The sequence below is a fragment of the Vanessa cardui genome, chromosome 5 (genome assembly GCF_905220365.1).
Source record: "Vanessa cardui chromosome 5, ilVanCard2.1, whole genome shotgun sequence".
In the NCBI taxonomy this organism is placed as follows: domain Eukaryota; kingdom Metazoa; phylum Arthropoda; class Insecta; order Lepidoptera; family Nymphalidae; genus Vanessa; species Vanessa cardui.
Window position 1 is genome coordinate 7,853,951 of NC_061127.1, and position 22,621 is coordinate 7,876,571.

Consider the following 22,621-nt stretch of genomic DNA (forward strand, 5'->3'; position numbering starts at 1 on the left):
AAAAGGTATTAAAAGGCCAGAAGCTATTCGAGTCAGGACATGTTTTCGATGTCACAGAAACAGTTGGCCAAGAACAAGAAACAGTAGTAACTGGAAAAATTGTAAGTACATACGAGGGGTGTTGAGGATTTCGGTATTTTTAGATGGGAACCAGTTATTTGGATATCTACTAAAAGAAACAACGGTTATAGGTTAGATTCAACGATCGATGAAAATTAAACTGTCTTCCATAACAGTTACCCACAAAATTGGTGATTTTTATATCATTAAAATCAAATAGTACTTTTTAAATACTTGAAGGTATACTTACGTGTGTTTTATAACTGCATTTATCCATTTCACTCTTTTATCCCTAAGCCATGGCATGTGAGTACTATTAGTAGGGAAATAGTAAAATTTTACACCCTTAAAGTTGTTTTTGGATGTATTACGGCATCCAGAAATACAACAACACATTTCGATAGATCAAAAATTAACACGATAATTCAGAAATATTTTCCGTTGTTTGACAGTAGAATTTCTGAAATTGAGGGTAAAAGTTTTGAATATGAGTCACGAGATGGCAGAGTCATCGCTACGCACGGTGCCCATACGCGCCTTTAAGTCACTAGTGTTACGAGAGTAAGCTTAGCCTTCAATACGGTTTTATGACATTTGATTCTATATCATAATTTATATCACATTATTATTGCATATTATTAATATAGCAGGAGCTATTGAATTTACTTACCATTATTGTAATTAATTGATGAATAATTTGTAAAACTGTAATTAATATTATTTTATATGGCGTAGCATTTAATACTGGCATGTAACACTATTTCTTATTTTAAATATTATTGAGCTGTCATTATAAAACAATTGGACTATAGCGTGGGGCATTCTAACAAAAGATAGAGACATTGAAGCATCATTGTAAAACGATAATATTATTTTAGCCATCCCGAACTACTGAAATTACACTAGACATCAAGAAAACGGCTGATTTATATTTCTCTAAAGATATTTCTCTAAAGGTGATAAATTCGATTATTGATGGGATTGCACCTTATCTTGCTTTAATATTTAATAGTTGGGTCCAACGTGGTATAGTTATTCCAATATTTAAATCTGGTAGTCTTTCAGACCCCAACAACTATAGGTCAATTTCAATTCTACCTACCCTGAGCAAAATATTTGAGAATTTTTTTCTAAATCAATTATTAGAACACTTTAACAAACATAATCTGCTTCATAGTAAACAATGTGGATTCACGAGGGGTCGCTCGACTACAGACGCTGGTATTGAGCTTATTAAGAATATCTATGAAGCCTGGGAAGAGTCACGGGATGACTTAGGGATTTTCTGTGACTTATCCAAAACCTTTGATTGTGTTCAACATGAGACTCTGGTCTGGAAACTTTATCACTATGGAATTTGAGAATGTGCGCTCGACCTTCTGACTTCTTATCTTAACAATAGAATTCAGAGGGTTGTGTTAAAGAAAAAAGGTCTCCTGGGGTCTCGGTTGGTATGGGTCTCCCTCGGATATCAATTCTTGGACCTTTTCTGTTTCTCACCTATATAAATGACTTGCCCTTTCTTGTTGGAAACAAACATGTTATGGATATGGATGGCACCTCCTTAGTTTTTAAAATTAATAGAAAACAGGTACAGTACGACGATGTAAACAATGCTATAGCTGATATAGTACATTGGTTTAGCGTAAACAATCTTCATCAAACCAAATGTACAAAATGTAAAAGCCGATGTGCTCATCAACGGGGAATCAATAGATCCAATTGATTCTGCTGAGTTTCTTGGCCTTACTGTTGATGCCAAGTTGCAATGGGGCCCCATATTAACGGATTGGCGAGTAGACTGAGTTCTGCGGCATTCGCGTTTAAGAAAATTAGATTACGTACCGATGTTGATACGGCTCACTTAGTATATTTCAGTTACTTTCAAAGTATAATGTCATACGGTATTGTGCTGTGGGGCAACGCAGCCGCTATCCAAACTATATTTGTGCTGCAGAAGAGGGCTTTTCGCGCAATCTATAACCTAGGAGCCAAGGAATCATTAAGGTAGAGATTTAAATAAATTATGATATTAACTGTTGCTTCTCAATACATATTTTGTAATGTTTTGTATGTACGAAAAAATATTAATGTTTTTATGAGAAAATGTGATTCTCATAACATTGGTACAAGGAACAAACACAATCTTGTTACACCTGTTACTCGACTGCGTAGAATCAGTAACTCTTTTGTGGGGTACTATTTTTAACCCTTCTACAACAGGATCCCAGAAAACGTTAAAAAAGCTTCTGTTGCTAAATTAAAAAAAAATGTTAAGGAACGCTTGTGTGCAAAAGGTTACTATACAATTAGCGAGTTTATGATCGCCTCCTGGCTATTTCATCTCATATTAAATTGTTTATTTATATAATATATGAGACAAACAACAAAAAAAAAACCGCTGAGTTTCTTTCACCGGTTCTTCTCAGGTCAGGGTATTCTCTTTTCCAAACCGGTGGTAGTGTTTCAATTGACCATCAAAAAGAAAGTGTAATGCTTCTATATTGAATAAAGTTATTTGAGTTTGAGTTTCTATGGAGGAAAAATGATCCGAAATATTTGGCAGCTTTACGGAGCTGTACGGCAATACCTATCTTCTCATCCATCATTTGATATCTGGGCATACTTATGCCCAGCGAACGAAGTTTTAGCGATGCTGGATTAGTATATGATGAGCTAAGAAACCAATTGTCAGGGAAAACAGCGTCCAAATTATTTTTTATAAAAAATAACCTCCCTATAATTCATTTGGATTATTTATTAGTATTCCTTTATTTTGATTAATAAAATATTTTCTCTACCCTCATCTGCATCCTCTTTCTCGATAAATATCCTCATCCGCATCCTCTAAATTTGCGCGTGACAAATCCTCTTCCTCCTCCTCTTCCTCATAATCACTTCCTCAACAACCCTATTTGAAGTACTATTTTAAACACCGTAGAATACCCTATTTGTATGCGACCGTTTTGTGGTAAAATCACTACATTTATGTTTAATCCTTTTTGGTCCTGTTTTAGCGAAGAGTGTTCAACCCTATGCTCGTCATAAAAAAATATTTTATTATTAGACTTTTTATTTTAATTTACCAAACTCCCCCATCCCATCTTAAGGTGAAATCCTCGATTTTCTCCACAAAAAAGTATTTTATTATACGCATTTAAAAAAAAAAACATACTGAAATTATTTAACACTAGTTTTGTCATTATCTTTGTAAAATAACTCATTTCGTTATTTTATAAAGTTAATGATTACTAATATATTTTTGGTGCTTGCAACACTAAGCCTCATTTCTCTGTATTCACCCAGAAATTTGAATAACTCGTAATCTTATTTGAGAATGACAAGTTTAAAGTTTGAAGTTTCCATAACAAATAACAAGACACAAGATGCAAGTAGTGACCGTATTGCGCAAATAAGTAAACGCCGCACTAAGTTTTTATAGCGAAAATTAGTGATTACTCATATAATAATTACATAAGTTTGACGTGTGTGATAATTAATTTAGCTCAATCCTCATTAAACAATTTGTAAAATGGCTGAAAATGATGAAAATATGTTATTAGCATTAGAACAATCACAACTACAATTAGAGCAAGCAATGTCTGGAAGTAACAACAATAGTGGTGAACTAAGGCTCAATCCATTACAATTACAACAAGAGTATTTTGAAAATTTGCCTGAATGTGATTGGGTTAAGTAAGTAGAAAAAAATATCCATATTTCCTGTTTTATTTTTATTTGTCATGAATTTTAATGATAATTAAAAAAAAAAAAACAATTCTTAGATATTACCAACAGCAAATCATTATTTTTGCAATTATCTAAAAAAATACAATTGCTTGCAGATATGATTACAGCAATCGGAAATACTTGTTGCAAAACATAGCATTCGCTTTATTTGGAGCCCCAAGCTCTGAAGGTGATTTATCAATATTAAACAATGTGGGCGACACACAACTTGAAGGATATACATCGAGACAAAAGGAACATGTTATGAAAATTTATGAAAAACTCTGTGAACAAAGTAAGATCACTCGTTAGTAAATATTTATTATTAATTGAGAAATTATTAGTTGACTAATTACAATAATATGGTAACAATGTACTAAATTATACATATTTAATGGTAATTTGTTTATTAGTTATAATAATTTATCTCCAAGTGTATGGGTAGCGTCAGCTTATGTTATGTTTTATTATTCAGGTAAATATGCACAAAATGATACAGACATACTTATGTCAGTATTACTGATTGTGTGTGCAAAACCAAAGCCCATTAAGTTCTATCAGGTTGAACCCTCTAACCATTGGGTGGACTTACATCAACGCAGTGATGTCGATATATGGTGCACACCTGTGTTTTGTGTTAGAAAATGTATTCCTACAACAATTAATGGTATGTATGAGTCCCTATAGCAATAGATAGAACAAAGACTGAAACTAATTGCAATCAAAACTACTTAGTAATCTTGTCAATATCAGTGACCTACAATAAAAAAAATAATATATTTAAAAAAAAATGCTTTGTAAAAATTTCAATATTTATATATTATTTTATAATAAATATGTAACTGTTTGTAGCCAAGCCGTGTAAAGTATTTGTTGATGAAGATGCAAGGGTGTACCATGACTGGACATCATATTTAACAAACAATACTTTACCGAAATGTGTCATAATTGCACCTGAAAATGGAGTCTACCAGGGAGATATTGTTCATGTAAGTTGTTATAATTTTGTAATTGGATTGTTTATTGAGATATGCCAATCTGCATGTTACTTAGATATTTCACATCACTAATTAAACCAGTAATAGAATATCGTTGAGCTATATTTACACTTTAACATATTCATAATAACATACATTTCAAAGCAATTGGTTCAAAATAAAATGCTTAAAATATTTAAAAATAAAAATTATATCATTTTTTTATTAGCAATCAACATAAATTTTTATAAATAAAAAAAACCGCCTTCAAAAATGAACTAAAAAGAAAAAAATAATCAGTTACATCCATAACCAATTTACGATTTTTTAATCACCTCTCAAAGTCGGTGCCTTATCGCCAATTAGACAATACCATTTTTTCCCGATGCAATGCTGTTAATCATTGAGGAGTTCTCCTGGTAGTCCACCATCAGCTAGACTTCATCATAGGCATGTTTACTAACATCAATTGCTTGACGACTATCTTAAAGAAATAGAACTAAACCCGTAAAATAGTTACTTACTAATAGGTTCTAATTACCAGTTGTGGTCTTCATCATCAGTTCCACTTCATCAAATGTCACTTTTCGTGAGCATATGACCAAGGCACTTCGAATAAAACCGAAATCACTATAGGTTTGCCTATAAAATTTGAGGAGTTCCCTCGATTTCTCCAGGATCCCATCATCAGATCCTGATCTCCTGAAAATGGGACCACCTATAAAACATGCCCTTTCAAACAAAAAAAGAATTGTCAAAATCGGCCCAGCCATCTTCGAGTAATTCGGTAACATACATAAAAAATAAAAAAAAAAAATAAAAAAAAGGCCCCGACGAATTGAGAACCTCCTCCTTTTTTTGAAGTCGGTTAAAAATAGTTGTTAATTAAAAAAATATGACATTGTATTTAAAGTGTATTTTAAATATTCACATTCAGTAATGATGTTAATTATTAGCACAAAAGAAACAAAGCTGATGTGTTAATAATAAATATAAATAATAAGTAAGTTGTGGAACATGTGTAATGAAAAATTTTGAAGGGGGTGTCAATTGTAATAATTAATTGACTAAAAATAAATTTAAATTTAAAAATATTAATTTTCTTCGAGGTAAACTAAAAATGCGGTAGAGCTGGACAAGGTTTTTTAAATTAAACAAATCCTCGACAGAAAGTGCTCCGGAAGTCAGTTAAATAACCCTTCAACATTACAAGTAGATTTACAAAAAAGGCAAATCTATGTTCCAAATTAATTTATTCCAAAAGAATAATATATAAAAATAATTTTAACAATTAAAAAGTCTTAAAGTAAAAACAGTAACAAAATCGGGCGCCTGGATGTTTACATCCATTTAAATTAACTAATCTTAATTAAATATTTACTTATTGTAAATGTTTTAAAGTTAGCAAAAATATTTTAAAGTTAGACTAAGTTATGTAATAAAAATTACAAACAAGTCAAAAATTAAGTTTAAATAACGTTACAATAATGTAAAACTATCCTTTAAAAAAAAATGTTTGAATGCCAAATTTTCATGAGGTTATAAAAGGTATACTAAATCCCACGAAGTTCCAAAGTTGCGGTAAAATAAATATGTAAAAACTACATACCGAAATCCAGAGGTTAAATAATTGTTATAAAGTTTTCACTTCCTTTACGGTTTCTAAAATTTAATCTTCAAAATATCCAAAGAAATAAAGTTCATAAGTTCTTCGAAAAGCGTTGAAAATAATCCACTCGAAGATACAGCCAAAGAAGATAATTCAAGGAATAATCCACGATAATACAGTTGTAGAAAATAATTGTAGAATTAAATTTCGAAAATACCCATTGGAAATAAACTGTTGAAATTAACCATTGAAAATAATTGTCGAAAATAATGGTTGAAAATAACTGCAAAAGAGAAACAATTCTAATTAGAACCTAACACGAAATCTATAGTTTCACTTTAATAATTCAACCAACTTACCCGGTCAATCCCGGTTATTTTCCAAAAATAACAAAATGCATCATGGGAAATATTCTAAAGATTCCCTGTAAAGAACCACAATCGTTGTTACGAAACAGAACAATTGAAATTAATTCAAATTTCGAAGAAAGTTTTTCGACTTACCACGAGGCGACAAATATCCAAATTTATTTTTGTAATCCGACATGGATTTACTTCCAATCGTTTAAATTAAGACATATCGTGCCTTAAAACTTCAATTTTCAACAATATTCAACAGTTTAAACCAAATAAAAGTTACAAAAACTTTGAAAATAATTTAGCGTCACATTTCGACTTAAAAGGCGGAAGGAAAGTGAGGTCTTAGACAAATGTCAAAGATCATCTCCAAGATAATATAAAGATAATAAATCACAATTAGGTCAGGAACGCATAGTGCATAAAAAGTGCATTTTTATTTTAAATGTCAAATTTAGCGGTATTTTTAAGTTACGCATAAACATAGCCTTAGAAATGATTGTCAAAGTCAAATGACAGATGACATCCGATAACCTATATTAGAAATTTAATATTTTTTGTTGAAATTATTTAAAAATGGATGAAACATGTAACGTGCGCCACAATTACGTTACATTACCCCCCAACCAAAAAATAAAAGAGGAGCTCAACCTGAGAGACTCTTTTATTCGACTCTACAAAAGAGGTAGAGACCGACTATCAATCAAAATATTAGAGTGACATCACAAATAGTAACTCTACAAAAGTTAGAAAAATATGGAAAACAACAAACCATACCAAACTGTAACAAAAGTTATTTCTAAACAATTCTAAACAAAAGTATTAGCTAAACACTACCCTAGAGATGAGAACTCTAATATAGTCTCACTCGAAAGCAAAAAGTTGTCTAACTTAACTCTATTCAGAAAATGTGATAAGTATAAGTAATTATCAAACAACTTAACCTTGGAGATGAGGACTCAATATAGCCTCACTCGAAAGCAATGAGCTGTCTAATAAAACTTGTTTCATTTAGAGTAAGAAATTATAAAGTATTACCTTACTCGAAAGATGGAAAATATTTTTTTTTTTTAATAATATGTTGGGTCTACGGAATATACACTAATTGGTATACCAAGAACACCAACCTCAAAATGGTTTCAAATAAAAACAAAAGATATGACTAACGTGGCCGACGCAACTCAATACGACTTTCCGAACACGAGAGCATACAAAAATAGTTCTAACTGTGACCGACTCTACACCATCAGCTTTTCGAACACAGTTCAACAAAACTTCCAAAAAATGGGTGTCTGTGACCGGCGCAACACCACCAGCTTTCCGAGCACAGAACAAAATTACCAAAAAATATGTCTGTGACCGGCTCAACTCCACCAGCTTCCCGAGCACAGAACAAAATAACCAACAATTATTTCAAAAATGTGTTATTGGAAAATTCACAAAATTGGAATATCCAAAACAAAGTCAAAACCAAGCTGGACTAAAGTAATAGTCAATAATCGAATCCAAAGGATTACTTCTACAAAACTTCAACCAAAAATAACTTATTACTAAAATATGCAATAAGGTTCTACACAACTAGCAAAAATGTTATGTACAAAACACACAAACAAAATAATACAAAAGTATAAACACAAAAATATTGCAAAAACAATATTCAAAAAATGTTACAAAAAATGTATAAGATCTTATGAGTCAAAAGAAATATTCGGAATTATTTTTGTATGGAATCCAAAATGTCCTAAGTTAAATTTAGCAAAAATACATTTGTAGAAAACATACTAGAGTGGGAATCCTATCATACTATCATCGATCAAAATCTTTGAGGCCAATTCTTTCATACTTCTCATTCAATCATCTCTAACAAATGCCTCAATAACCCAAATCTAAATATAACTCTACAAAATATTTTAGAATTAATCCAAAACTATATTTTAATAATATCTTTAATATGATAACGACCAACAGTACCTTTCTCTAAATCTTTTAATATATAAACATTATTAGAAATCTTCTCTATTATTTGAGATTTTATAAACTTAGGAGCAAGTTTAGCCGAAAAATATTGAGAAGCACTAGACAAGATGAAATTTCTTCTCCAAACTATATCACCTGACTCATAGGAAATGACTTTCCTTCCTTTATTATAATATAAAGCATTCTTTTTATAAGCTTTAAATAAAGATTTGGTTACTAAATCAAAAATTGAACTTAAGGAATCTAAACTTTGTGCATAAGTTCGACGATTACCAAATTCGAGTTCATTTAAATTTGTAAATGAATTACTGAAACGATGTAATGAAGCATCAATTATAACTTCACGACCAAACATAAGAAAATTGGGAGTAAATTCAGTAGCTAAATTAATACTACTATTCAAAGCTAATTGAACATGACATAAAAATTTTGACCAAGTTCTATGATCATCATGAACAAAACATGCTATGCAAGTTTCTAACGTTTTATGATAACGTTCAACTGGATTATTCTGAGGTGTATACAAAGTGTTATAAAATATTTTATTAATGTTAAAGCTTTTTAAAAATTGTACAAAATGTTTAGAAGTAAATTGAGTACCATTATCACAAATTATGATTTTTGGACAACCAAATTTGAGAAAAATATCCTTTTCTAAAAATCTACATATGGATTTTGTGGTAGCATTACATAATGGATTTAACCAACAATACTTAGAAAATACATCTAATACCGTGCAAATATATCTGTGTCCAGAATATGATTTTGGCAATGGACCAACTATATCAATAGATAGCATAATCATAGGTTGAGAAACAATCTTTTGATTCGTCATTATACCAAAAGGTGGAGCATTCGAGTGCTTATAAGCTTTACAAGTTTCACAATTTGAAATATAATCTTTTACATCTTTAAACATATTAGGCCAATAATAATGGATTTTTAACTTATTTAAAGTTTTATGAATACCCAAGTGACTTGAATCTAATGAATCATGATTATTACGAATAGTATCTAATACATTTTCCTTTGGAATAACAATTTTCCATGCTAAATTACTTTGCAATTGAAATTTGGGCTTACAAAATCTATAAAGAACTTTGTTTTCAACTCTATAATTTTTATATCTTAAGGGAAATTTTTGACAACCTATAAATATATTTTTGTACCAAGGATCTTCAATTTCTTCATCAGGACGGGTTATCTCTGATGGAATTTCAATAGCATTAATTTGAATACGAGATAAAGTATCAGGTACAACATGTAAATTACCTTTTTTATGAATTATATTAAAAGTAAATTGAGATATACGAGCAGCCCAACGCGCTAAGCGTCCGCTTGGATTATTTAAGCGTAATAACCACTTTAAACTAGCATGATCTGTTATCACAGTAAATTCCATACCTTCAATATACGGTCTAAAATGTTCGATAGAGTCTAATATAGCAAGAAGTTCTTTTTCAGTAGTACTATAATTAATTTCACATTTATTAAATGTTCTAGAATAAAATGCAACAGGATGTTGATTATCTTCATCATCTTTTTGACATAAAACACTACCAATAGCATAAGAGCTAGCATCACAATGCAGGAAAAATGATTTGTTAAAATCTGGACAAATTAGTACAGGAGCTGTTAATAATGCTTGTTTAAGTTTTATAAAAGAGTTTTCGCAATCAGAATTCCATTCTACGGCACGTTTACTATTTCGACTACCGCGAGTTAGATTAGTTAAAGGAGTAGCAATATCAGCAAATTTTTCTATGAATCTACGATAATAAGAACACATACCAAGAAAACTACGTACTTGTTTTACAGTTGTAGGACGAGGAAAATTTTCTATTACAGACAACTTAGAAGGATCTGTATGTAAACCATTGCTATCGACAACGTAGCCTAAATAACATAGACGTTCTTTACAAAATTCACATTTTTTCAAATTTATAGTTAAACCAGCATCTTTTAATTTATGATAAATTTTACTTAAAAGAGTTAAATGAGTTTGAAAATCACTAGAGATAGCTATTAAGTCATCTAAATATACAAATACATTAGAATCGAATTCTACACCAAAAAGTTTGTCTACTAATCTTTGTAGTTCAGCGGGAGCATTAGTTAAACCGAAGGGCATACGAACGAATTCGAATAATCCCTTTCCAGGAATTACGAAAGCAGTCTTCTCTCTGGAAGTTTCTTCTAAAGGAATTTGCAAAAAAGCTTTAGACAAATCAATTGCTGTGATATACTTAGCACCACGCAAATTATCCAAAATCCGCGACGTGTAAGGTAAAGGATATGCATCTTTAATAGTGACAGAATTTAATTTTCTGGAATCTAAACACAGTCTTATACCACCATCTTTTTTTGTGACAGCTAATACTGGAGAACACCAAGGAGATTTAGAAGGTTGAATAATACCATCCCTAAGCAAAACTTGAACTTCATCATAAAGTTCTTTTTGTTTAGCAGGACTAATAGGCCAATAACGTTGTTTAATAGGTTCACCAACAGTTATAATTTTATGCTTAGTTAAATGTGTTAAACCTAAACCTTTCTTTTCATAAGAAATTTCTTCAAAAAGTTTTATAATACTATTTAATTGTACTTTTTCAGAAGAAGAAAGTTGAACTACAGAAGTTACAGAATTTACAATTATTGAATTCTTATTTTCAAATGTTATGTTTTTAAATAATTCATGAGCTAAATTAAATGAGAGCCAAAAATCGAATCCTAGAATAATTTCTGGATTTAGTGAGGGAACTACCATGAATTCTACAATGCGAGTTACATTGTCACAAGTAATTGGAATATCTATAGTACCTAAAACGTCTTGTGAGCTACCATCAGCAGTACAAGCTTTATAACTACTAGTCTCAAGTTTGAATCCTAAATTGAGAAATTGCAAGTGACCATTACAACCTAGTACGCTTTTATTAGCACCACTATCCAATAAACCTGTAAATGATTTACCACAAACTTGAAATTTTAAAAATGGACGTGTGTCGCTATTTTTAGTAAACAAAATGGGAGCAAATTTATTCATTGAGAAAAATAGTTTTAAATAATTACACCAATTAGAGAAGTCTTTACGAATTTCAGAAGCATTGGGTTTAGAAATTTTAATATTTGTCAGATCAACTGATTCTTTATTAAGGACCTGTGTCTGACAAAACCTTACTCGTTTTTTGGAAGGGTACAATTATTGCAAAATTTAGTGATAACATTTAATTTACCACATTTAAAACATAAAGTGCCTGGAATCTTTTTACACTTTTTATAAGTATGTCCAATTTCTTTACATTTTAAACAAGTTAATGTTTGAACTGAATTAATATGCTTAGTCTTGAAATCTGCGTTATTATAACTATGTTTATTATTTAATATTCGAAATTCATCAATCTGTTTTGAAAGTTTTACTAAATCATCAATAGAATTTATTGAACGACCTACCAAATGAATAGAGTAGCTAGGCAGCATGTTATGTTTCAATATTTCTAATATAGTATGTTCAGATAAGGGATAAGTTAGTCTATTTGACATATCTACAATTTCAATAATAAAATCTGATAAAGTTTCATTTTGTTTCTGTTTTCTAATTCTTAAATTATATTCAAGTTGATAATCAAAATCTAGTTTGTCAAAACGCTTTAGTAATTCTATTTTAAGATGTTTCCAAGAATTAAGCGAACTACGTATAGATCTAAACCACTTGAGAGCAATGTCAGTTACTACTTCAGTAAAGCATGGCAATATTTGGTCATCACTAATATCTCGACTCACACAGTATTCTTCAAATGTTAACAAAAATTCACGTACGCATGTTTTACCATTAAATTTATATTTAAACTTAGACAAATCTACTCGTTTATAGTATTGAGGTTGTCTATTATTCATAGATAAAGTGTTACTAAAAAATTGTGGCAAGTCTGCCGACAAGTCTACTAAATCATTAGAAGCAGAAGGCTTCGCCTGAGAAATATTCGTCTCTAACATCTGAGAATGTTCTACATTAATAATATTAGGGGTTACATTTTTGTCACTACTATCATCAATAGATGGTTTAAGAGTTAATTCATCTCTGTCAGTCATGGTTATGTCCTAAAATAGAATTGATAATGGAACGAAAAGCTTTACTTCAAAACATAAAAAGGTTATAAACTTGGCATTCAAATTACATAAATACTTAACATTAGTATTTAGTACAAAATGATTTTAACAAAAATTATACATATGAAAATACATAGTACATATTCAATACTAGACAAGAGCTGTAATTGTAATTCAGGTCCCTGTTCGGGCGCCAATTGTAATGAAAAATTTTGAAGGGGGTGTCAATTGTAATAATTAATTGACTAAAAATAAATTTAAATTTAAAAATATTAATTTTCTTCGAGGTAAACTAAAAATGCGGTAGAGCTGGACAAGGTTTTTTAAATTAAACAAATCCTCGACAGAAAGTGCTCCGGAAGTCAGTTAAATAACCCTTCAACATTACAAGTAGATTTACAAAAAAGGCAAATCTATGTTCCAAATTAATTTATTCCAAAAGAATAATATATAAAAATAATTTTAACAATTAAAAAGTCTTAAAGTAAAAACAGTAACAAAATCGGGCGCCTGGATGTTTACATCCATTTAAATTAACTAATCTTAATTAAATATTTACTTATTGTAAATGTTTTAAAGTTAGCAAAAATATTTTAAAGTTAGACTAAGTTATGTAATAAAAATTACAAACAAGTCAAAAATTAAGTTTAAATAACGTTACAATAATGTAAAACTATCCTTTAAAAAAAAATGTTTGAATGCCAAATTTTCATGAGGTTATAAAAGGTATACTAAATCCCACGAAGTTCCAAAGTTGCGGTAAAATAAATATGTAAAAACTACATACCGAAATCCAGAGGTTAAATAATTGTTATAAAGTTTTCACTTCCTTTACGGTTTCTAAAATTTAATCTTCAAAATATCCAAAGAAATAAAGTTCATAAGTTCTTCGAAAAGCGTTGAAAATAATCCACTCGAAGATACAGCCAAAGAAGATAATTCAAGGAATAATCCACGATAATACAGTTGTAGAAAATAATTGTAGAATTAAATTTCGAAAATACCCATTGGAAATAAACTGTTGAAATTAACCATTGAAAATAATTGTCGAAAATAATGGTTGAAAATAACTGCAAAAGAGAAACAATTCTAATTAGAACCTAACACGAAATCTATAGTTTCACTTTAATAATTCAACCAACTTACCCGGTCAATCCCGGTTATTTTCCAAAAATAACAAAATGCATCATGGGAAATATTCTAAAGATTCCCTGTAAAGAACCACAATCGTTGTTACGAAACAGAACAATTGAAATTAATTCAAATTTCGAAGAAAGTTTTTCGACTTACCACGAGGCGACAAATATCCAAATTTATTTTTGTAATCCGACATGGATTTACTTCCAATCGTTTAAATTAAGACATATCGTGCCTTAAAACTTCAATTTTCAACAATATTCAACAGTTTAAACCAAATAAAAGTTACAAAAACTTTGAAAATAATTTAGCGTCACATTTCGACTTAAAAGGCGGAAGGAAAGTGAGGTCTTAGACAAATGTCAAAGATCATCTCCAAGATAATATAAAGATAATAAATCACAATTAGGTCAGGAACGCATAGTGCATAAAAAGTGCATTTTTATTTTAAATGTCAAATTTAGCGGTATTTTTAAGTTACGCATAAACATAGCCTTAGAAATGATTGTCAAAGTCAAATGACAGATGACATCCGATAACCTATATTAGAAATTTAATATTTTTTGTTGAAATTATTTAAAAATGGATGAAACATGTAACGTGCGCCACAATTACGTTACAAGTTGTAATCAAAACTTTGCTTAGCCTGACACAATGTTAGCATAATCATGTCCTGTTCAAATAAGCATTTAAAATGATAATGATTTAATGTACTCCACCATTAATTAATCTCTAAAATTAGCCTGTGTTAGACAATGTTATATGTTACAGATTTTCTTAGTTAGTGGGCCTATTTTATCTTTGTTATACCTTTTTGGAAAAATAGCTAACATGTAATGGAGTAAATGTTTTTGAGATTTTCTGGCAAGAAATTATCAGTAGCAGCCAGAAGTTTGGAATTTGGCATTGCTTATTTTTGGAGTTGGTGCTGCAACAACAAACAACAACAACAACAGCCTGTAAATTCCCACTGCTGGGCTAAAGGCCTCCTCTCCCTTTGAGGAGAAGGTTTGGAACATATTCCACCACACTGTTCCAATGCGGGTTGGTGGAATACATATGTGGCAGAATTTCTATGAAATTTGTCACATGCAGGTTTCCTCACGATGTTTTCCTTCACCGCTGAGCCCAAGATGAATTATAAAGACAATAAGCCCTTTAATACTAAGTCTCTATTGAGAATTACTGAAGTCTATGTTTATATATTGCTTAGAAACTTCATGAAATAAGGGAAGCAACTTAAAAGTAGCTAGGGTTGCCATAGTATAATGAAGTGATTATCTATCTTCAAAATCACATCCTTCTATTTTTAAACTTTGTTGTGTCTTATAATGTTTTATTTATCTATGTAAATCTTAAATTGTGTATAATTAATTTGTATGGAAAATTACAGGGCGAAGATCTTGTATCTGTAAGGCTGACAGTCACTCCATCGCCATCATTAGGCCTTAAGTCAAGAGTACTCAGTTCCGTAGACAAGGCTAGTACTGTGGCTTCTTTAGGGGCATTAGGTGTGCTCGGTGTAAGTGCCTTGACACCTGTGGGGCCCGCTGTGGTCATTGGAGCTACAGTTGCCACTGTCGCTACAGGAATATATGGTCTCGTGAGGTCATCTCTTCATCTTCATGATAGGAATGTCCATGAACAGGTATGCTTTATGTAATACTGTTTTATGCCTGGTTTACTTATAGCAATTTTAAAAATTATTCTTTTTTTTTTCTTTAATTTTAAATTCCAATTAATAAAAATTGTCTTATTAATCAAATATTGCTAAATATTACAAAAGTCCAGGAATTTTAGCACCATAAATACCTCTCTGCCTAAAATCCTTCTATGTTGAGTCTTACACAATTTTTTTAGCTTGAATAATAATTTTGTTATTTTTTTTAAATCAAAATCAAAATAAACTTTATTCAAGTAGGCTTTTATAAGCACTTTTGAATCGTCATTTTACAATTAAGTGAAGCTACCATCGGTTCGGAAAGTAGATTCTACCGAGAAGAACCGGCAAGAAACTCAGTAGTTACTCTTTTTTAACATTTAAAAAATACAACGTCATGTTAATTAAATACAATTATTTCAATTAATGTATCCTGCTTGGAAGTCAACAGGTATTAACTCCACGCTTTTTTTATCATGTATAAAATCTTTATCGAATAATATGCTTTTTTTACCAATGTATTTTTTACAAACGATTTGAATTTACTAAACGGCAAAGTTAAAATTTTCTGCGGAATTTTATTAATTTATCTTGAATATAAGATTTGTGGTAAAAATTGTAAGTGTTCAAATTTAATGTTGTCTTAAATTTCCGCGATTATTACACATTTAAATAAAACTAATTATAACGGATGAATCGCGTATATTCATTATTTTTAAACATCCCGACGTTTCGAGCACTTTGCAGTGTTCGTGGTCACGGGTAGACTAAGTTGACATTTGTCTATTTGAAGAACAAAGGAAATATTAACAACTACCGCCAACGATTTCTCAATTTTTTGAGAAATTTATAATGAATATACGCGATTCATCCGTTATAATTAGTTTTATTTAAATGTTCAAATTTATATTACGAAAATTGTGTTTTAGACCATCAGTCCTACGGATCCTGAGGCGCGAGGTAGTTGGCTGAATATAGCAGCTTCCAGTGTCGGACTTGCTGCCGGAGCCGCTACTGGCTTACTTTCTAAATCAGCGGCAGCGGGAACAAATATGACTAAAGTAAATCCCATTTTTTAAATATTTAACTCAGGCAGACAATAGCTCACTTTAACACAAAAAAAAACATACTATATATTACTTTGAGATACTAAAAATTGTATATTGTTACAATCAATAAATTTTGATTTTTAAATTGAAGCTGTTAACTTCACAAAACCAATCCCACGTGTGACGTCATCACACGTGGGATAGGGAAGATACTACGCAAATCGACGGGTCCCAAGAACAAAATCTTATGGAAAAATAAGACAAAATCGACTTTATTGTTAATTATTAACCTGTATAACATTAACTACACGGTAGTGTGTTTGATTGTTTGATTTGATTGAATGACCTTTGATCAAAAAACCTTCGAAATTTATTCATCAAACGAAATTATTCATAAACATAGTTTTACAAAACTTTAAGCCATCACACTGTAATGTAGAAATTTCGCAGATACGATTTTGTTCTTCTTAAATACATAAGCCACTTTTTATGTCCAAAAAGTGGGCTATAAGTAGTTGTTTATTAAGTTATTTCATTTCAAATTTAGAACCAATAAAATCTTATGTTTCTAGATAAAATGGATGATTCAATAACTTGGCATTTGTCAAATATACGAAATTTTGTTGCATAGACTTAATTATCACGAAAATAAGCCATACAGTCTCAAGGATGTCCGAACTTTATCAATATTATACTTCTGATAGGAAAAAAAAATGATAACAAATTTACCGAATAATACTATAAAAGTGATTCCTTTGATTAATTTTGATTTAAGATTATTATTAAATTTTGAGATTATGTTAATTTTTTTGTAATTAATGATGTTTGTTTTATTGTTTATTTGATAAAACCTGATTCATATTCGTAAAACGGCTTCATTTAAAAAAAAAAACTGAATATAGTAATCTTAAAAAAGACACAACAAACCTACCAATGAAGAAAAAAAAATGAAGGCATAATTTAATAGTATAAGAATCTATTATAATAGGTGTTTACATACTGTCTTCTCGCAAGAATTTGGCATACTTGGTCAGTAGCTGACACTATCGCCTGATACCAACCTCATAATAATTATGACATTGGTACCATTGACATTTTTGCAAAAGATAGGTTCCGTAGAAATGTCTTTGATGATAATTTATGTTTGATTCCATTTTTGTCAAAATATTGTCTCACATTTTTTTTTTATATTCTTATTGTAGCAAGTGTCGCACACGCCTGTAATGGTGTACCACACAGAATAACTCTGATGTTCTTTTATTAACTACTATTTTATTGTCTGTATGCCGATGGTGTGTCTTTTAAATAAATGATGAAATGATTATCTAAAGTCACGACACCATCAAAGCTATGACAGATTTATAATATGTTTTTTTTTTCGGTTTTTAGACAGGTCAAGTTTTGGCGGCATCGGTTGAAATTCTTCGTCATGCGAACTTGGTGACCGGAGGCGCTGGTGTTATCCACAGTCTAGTGCATATCATACTAAAGGTGAGTTATCATATTTTATATATCACTATTCGTACATACACTGGCTATAACCGGACAGCTTAACATTTTGCTCCAAAAAGGTTTTATTTAAAATTTTCTAGCTTAAGTTACCGTCAAAATCGCTCTAACCGTTCCAGGGATTAGCAAAATCAAACAGACAGACAGAAAAAAATTGTAATGATTTTTTGGTATAGGTATCGTGCATAAGGCATTTAGAAAAAAGCAGTGCATTTTAATATTACAAACAGACACTCCAATTTTATTATATGTATATGTCACTGTAAGATTACAAAATTCGTCAGATTAAGGTTTAATAATATGGCGGAATTTACGGTGAAATAATATGGCGGATGCCGGGGTGGCGGGGGGCACATAACGTTTAACCAATCAGCGCGCGGCATGCATCCTTTCTACGCTCGTCCACAATTAGACCGCTTCCCATCGATCATCGATAGATTACAATATAGCGAAAAATAATGCGTTAAATTGCAATCATGTTTCACGGTTCACAATATTTCGACAGTTTATAATCTGTCTCGCCACATTGTAAACTAACGAATTTTGTAATCTTAAACTAGCGCGCACTGGTGACTTGTCACGGTGACTGTTTCGTCACTCTTGTCAAATCCGTGAATATGTACAGATGCAGACACAAATGTCACCCAATTGTCACGTCTTAACGTGCGCGTACTACATATTCATGGACTCGACAGAGTGACGAAACAGTCACCGTGACTAAAGTTACCAGTGCGCGCTAGTTCTTACCGTGACATATAGATTGTATGCTTAAATTATATATATATTTTTATTTTTTTTTTACAGTATCACAAGCACGGCGAGAAACCGACATCACTGGAACTGTTCCAGTTCACGAGCGCCACTTTGTTCTTCTGTCACGCTGTTGTTTCCAATCGTACTGCACAAAATATCATCGAAGATGCCCAAGCCAAGACTATTAACGAATACCGTACTAATTTAAGAAGTAACAAGCATCGGTAAGTACTGATTATAGTCAAAGATACGATTAGATTGAGATCTACATTCCTTCTATGCATACATATCTGAGCTGAGATGGCCCAGTGGTTAGAACGCGTGCATCTTAACCGATGATTGCGGGTTCAAACCCAGGCAAGCACCACTATATATATGTGCTTAATTTGTATTTATAATTTATCTCGTGCTCGGCGGTGAAGGAAAACATCGTGAGGAAATCTGCATGGGTCTAATTTCATCGAAATTCTTTCTTTCACATGTGCATTCCAACGCATTGGAACAGCGTGGTGGAATATGTTCCAAACCCTCTCCTTAATGGAAGAGGAGGCCTTATCTCAGCAGTGGGAAATTTACAGGCTGTTACTTTACTTTACTTTACTATACATATCTAGTAAAATAATATATGATGACGGTTAAAAATCTTGGCACATCATGAAAGTTTAAGATTTACTAATTATTATTAGTGATGACTACTTGTGCAATGATTTGTCATTTTTGAATGTCAAGTCTGTAGTTCTGTAAAATGTTGATTCAAAAGTGCTCGTGCTATTTTAAGAAAGTATATTTAGATTTAAATTTAAGAATCATAATTAAAATATAATATAGTTCCCTACTTTCCACAGACATTGGAACTGTTAGAAATGTCACCAATACGGTATTCCATTTATACGTTGCCGATTATTAAAACTGACATATTATGTCCCTTGCGCCTATTATTAAAAAGGTTCCATTAATCGGAGCACAGAATGATAAAGTACACTACAACTACTAATAAATTGGTGTAGGTTGTCAGACAGTCATTTATTTCTTATTCGAATGTAAAATATTTTCTAATATGTATTTTATAATTTTAACAAAACATTTACAGAAAAATATTCGATAAAATCAATGCTGAGACGCGGAGAATTCAAGGAACAATACAAGGCAACACGGAAGTGATTAAAGGCATACAAAACATTGCCAACAAAGATCAGTATTTTGCCGATGTACTCAAAATAAATAAGGATTTAAACCAGCACAAACTAAGAATATCCATGACAGCTGACGGTCAAGTCAACCTCAATGCAGTACACAAATTCAATCCTTCCGAACTATACAATATGGGTCCTGATGGAAGGACACAGCTGTTCTCTTCAATTGGTCCAGCTAATCTTGACGTACCTAATGTTCCAACACGTATTGCACCTTCAACAACAGCTGTTAGTTACGTGGATAGAGAGGAGGAGAATGGTCTCTTAGTCGGCATACATCCGGGTGAGATCTTACGCGTCGGTACATTGTTGGTCAGAGTTAGTGCATCTGGAGCGGAAAATATCGCCTTGCTTCTTGAAAATCTCAGTCAAGATCTCTACGCGAATTTGATGACGGTATGCTTCAACGTTCTATCGCAGATGATGCCTCAAGAGATCGCAAGATTAAGGATATTAAGTCCCGAAGAGGATCTGATAGTGCAAATCGTTAAATTCGTTTTCAATTATCTGAAAGAGGAAAGACCGATGGGCAGTTACCGGAGCACTGATAACGGTATAGTTGTAGTTCTACGCGAATTCTTTCAAGAAGGGCGAGTCCGTCAAGAGACTATATTGCAATTGAAGAATCATTTTATGAAGTGGGTCGAAGAGAAGATTATGGAAAGGACACGAGAGTACCCGAACAAGAAACGTGTAACGTGTTCCGTATGTGATGGAGTTCGGTTTGCTTGATTACAGATCTAAATACAAAGCAAGCGCACTATATAAGTAGATATTAATTATATTTCTATTCCATTAAAAGGAGGAGTGACTATAAAATTAAACATAGATTAACATATTCAATTCAATTGCCATTAGTACCTCTTACATATTATACATTACAATCAGACATATATAATATACAATATTTATTATACAACACTATACCACTTAAATATGTATATCCTACTTTAATTTTACTTGTAAAGGACCAATGAATACCGTGATATTCACAGCGCCATTTTATTGAATCCATAGAGAAAACCATAGATTATTTAAAACTCCAAAAAATAGAATTCTCAAAGTTGCCTTCACTCCTCCTGTTATTGGTGTTATATCTTGATATATGCTATGAGATAGTCCTTTTATTAAGCCAAAAACATTAAACTAGGTGCTTTGGATATATTCCTATTTTTTTTATCTATTCAAAAATGTATCACATGCATATCAAAAATAATATTAAATATTTATAATTAATCTCAATATTTAATCAATAAATAACGTCAGCATACTGGCTGTTGATATAATCATGTACTGTGTTTCTTTGATTAAATTTGCTTCAATTTATTTTAAAAATACATTTAATGGCCAAGAGGCAAATCTTATCAGTGATTTTTTTTATCTAAGAAATTAGTATGAAATTTTAGACAATTATTCTAATTTAACACATATTGGGGATTAAAACATGCCTTAATTTAAGCTAAGAAGATTTAGTTATTATTATAAAAATGTTCCTTTGAATTTTTGTATTTTAATGGTAGGTTTTATAGATTAAAAAAGAAATAAAGATATCAAATATAATGTATTATATAAATATATATGACTTATCAAAAGGTTTAATATTAACATAGTTATAATGTACAAAAAATCAAAGTGAAATTTTAATCAATGTTAATATGTAAGAAAATATAATATATATTGTATATTAAACAGCTATGTAATTTTGATAATATGTTTTAAATGAAACTTAATTAAATTACTCTCAATGGATTTTGTAAATTATGAAGAGAATTTTATATCTATATATAATAATATATCTTTGATGATGACGACAAAAGCAATAATTTATTTCTGCCATATAATTATGCCATTATAATTACCAGTTCAGCTGTTTATTATATCCATGGGCCAAACCTCTTTTGAGAAGATAGTAGATCTTATTCGAGATGGCACAACATGGATGCATTGGACATCAGACACATCGGAAAGCAGATTTTTATCACACTTTTTATACTAATTTTACTACTATTAATTAAGTGTATTACAATCAAAGAAAATGAGCTTCCATAATCAATTATTTTGATCGCTATAGGCCAAAATTAAAGAAATAAACATTGAGGCATTTTTTAACTTATTGATTTATTGTAAGTTTTTTGGATCGATTGTTATGTGTTATAATTTTGTTAAAATGTTATTTTACTGAAGTTATATAAAGCCAAATGAAATGTTATCCTATCCAGTCACGTAGTTGAGATAATTGAAATTAAAAATTAGTAGACGGCACCAAGTATTTAAAAAAAAAACAAAAATTAGCTTAGTATGCATTAACAAGCACTGTGATATAATTGGAAACATTCTAATTATTATATTTAGAAACATTTTAATACCTAATATTTATGCAAAATGTAACTTATAGTGCCTTTAATATTGCACACTTAATTATTATACCGTTTATATCAAACTAACAAATTTTATAGTGAAATATAAATATAGTTCAGTCCACAAAACCTTCTTTAATTCGATCCC

General features: G+C 30.8%; 1 protein-coding gene and 2 long non-coding RNA genes across 3 annotated transcripts; 1 reads left to right on the forward strand and 2 right to left on the reverse strand.

Annotated features, from left to right (window-relative positions):
- Positions 1-3,417: 3,417 nt before the first annotated feature.
- Positions 3,418-20,882, forward strand: LOC124530114. The gene is made up of 9 exons (XM_047104115.1): positions 3,418-3,756; positions 3,906-4,084; positions 4,265-4,456; positions 4,642-4,778; positions 15,346-15,600; positions 16,542-16,673; positions 18,051-18,152; positions 18,975-19,147; positions 20,014-20,882. Exons 1-9 carry the CDS (start codon positions 3,593-3,595, stop codon positions 20,846-20,848), a joined length of 2,169 nt encoding a protein of 722 aa, XP_046960071.1. The 5' UTR covers positions 3,418-3,592; the 3' UTR covers positions 20,849-20,882.
- On the reverse strand, positions 6,274-6,799 carry LOC124530115. Its single transcript, XR_006966449.1, has 2 exons — positions 6,735-6,799; positions 6,274-6,658 (listed from the first exon to the last, which is right to left on the reverse strand). It is a non-coding gene; the product is annotated as an uncharacterized LOC124530115 (long non-coding RNA).
- On the reverse strand, positions 13,501-14,026 carry LOC124530116. Its single transcript, XR_006966450.1, has 2 exons — positions 13,962-14,026; positions 13,501-13,885 (listed from the first exon to the last, which is right to left on the reverse strand). It is a non-coding gene; the product is annotated as an uncharacterized LOC124530116 (long non-coding RNA).
- Positions 20,883-22,621: the final 1,739 nt, after the last annotated feature.

What these genes read in the sequence shown, in the direction of transcription:
- LOC124530114 (XM_047104115.1), top strand. Translation starts at nt 3,593, where the DNA reads ATGGCTGAAAATGATGAAAATATGTTATTAGCATTAGAACAATCACAA. An exon ending in CCTGAATGTGATTGGGTTAA is followed by an intron (nt 3,757 to 3,905) that starts GTAAGTAGAAAA and finishes AATTGCTTGCAG; the next exon opens with ATATGATTACAGCAATCGGA. An exon ending in TTAAGAAGTAACAAGCATCG is followed by an intron (nt 19,148 to 20,013) that starts GTAAGTACTGAT and finishes AAACATTTACAG; the next exon opens with AAAAATATTCGATAAAATCA.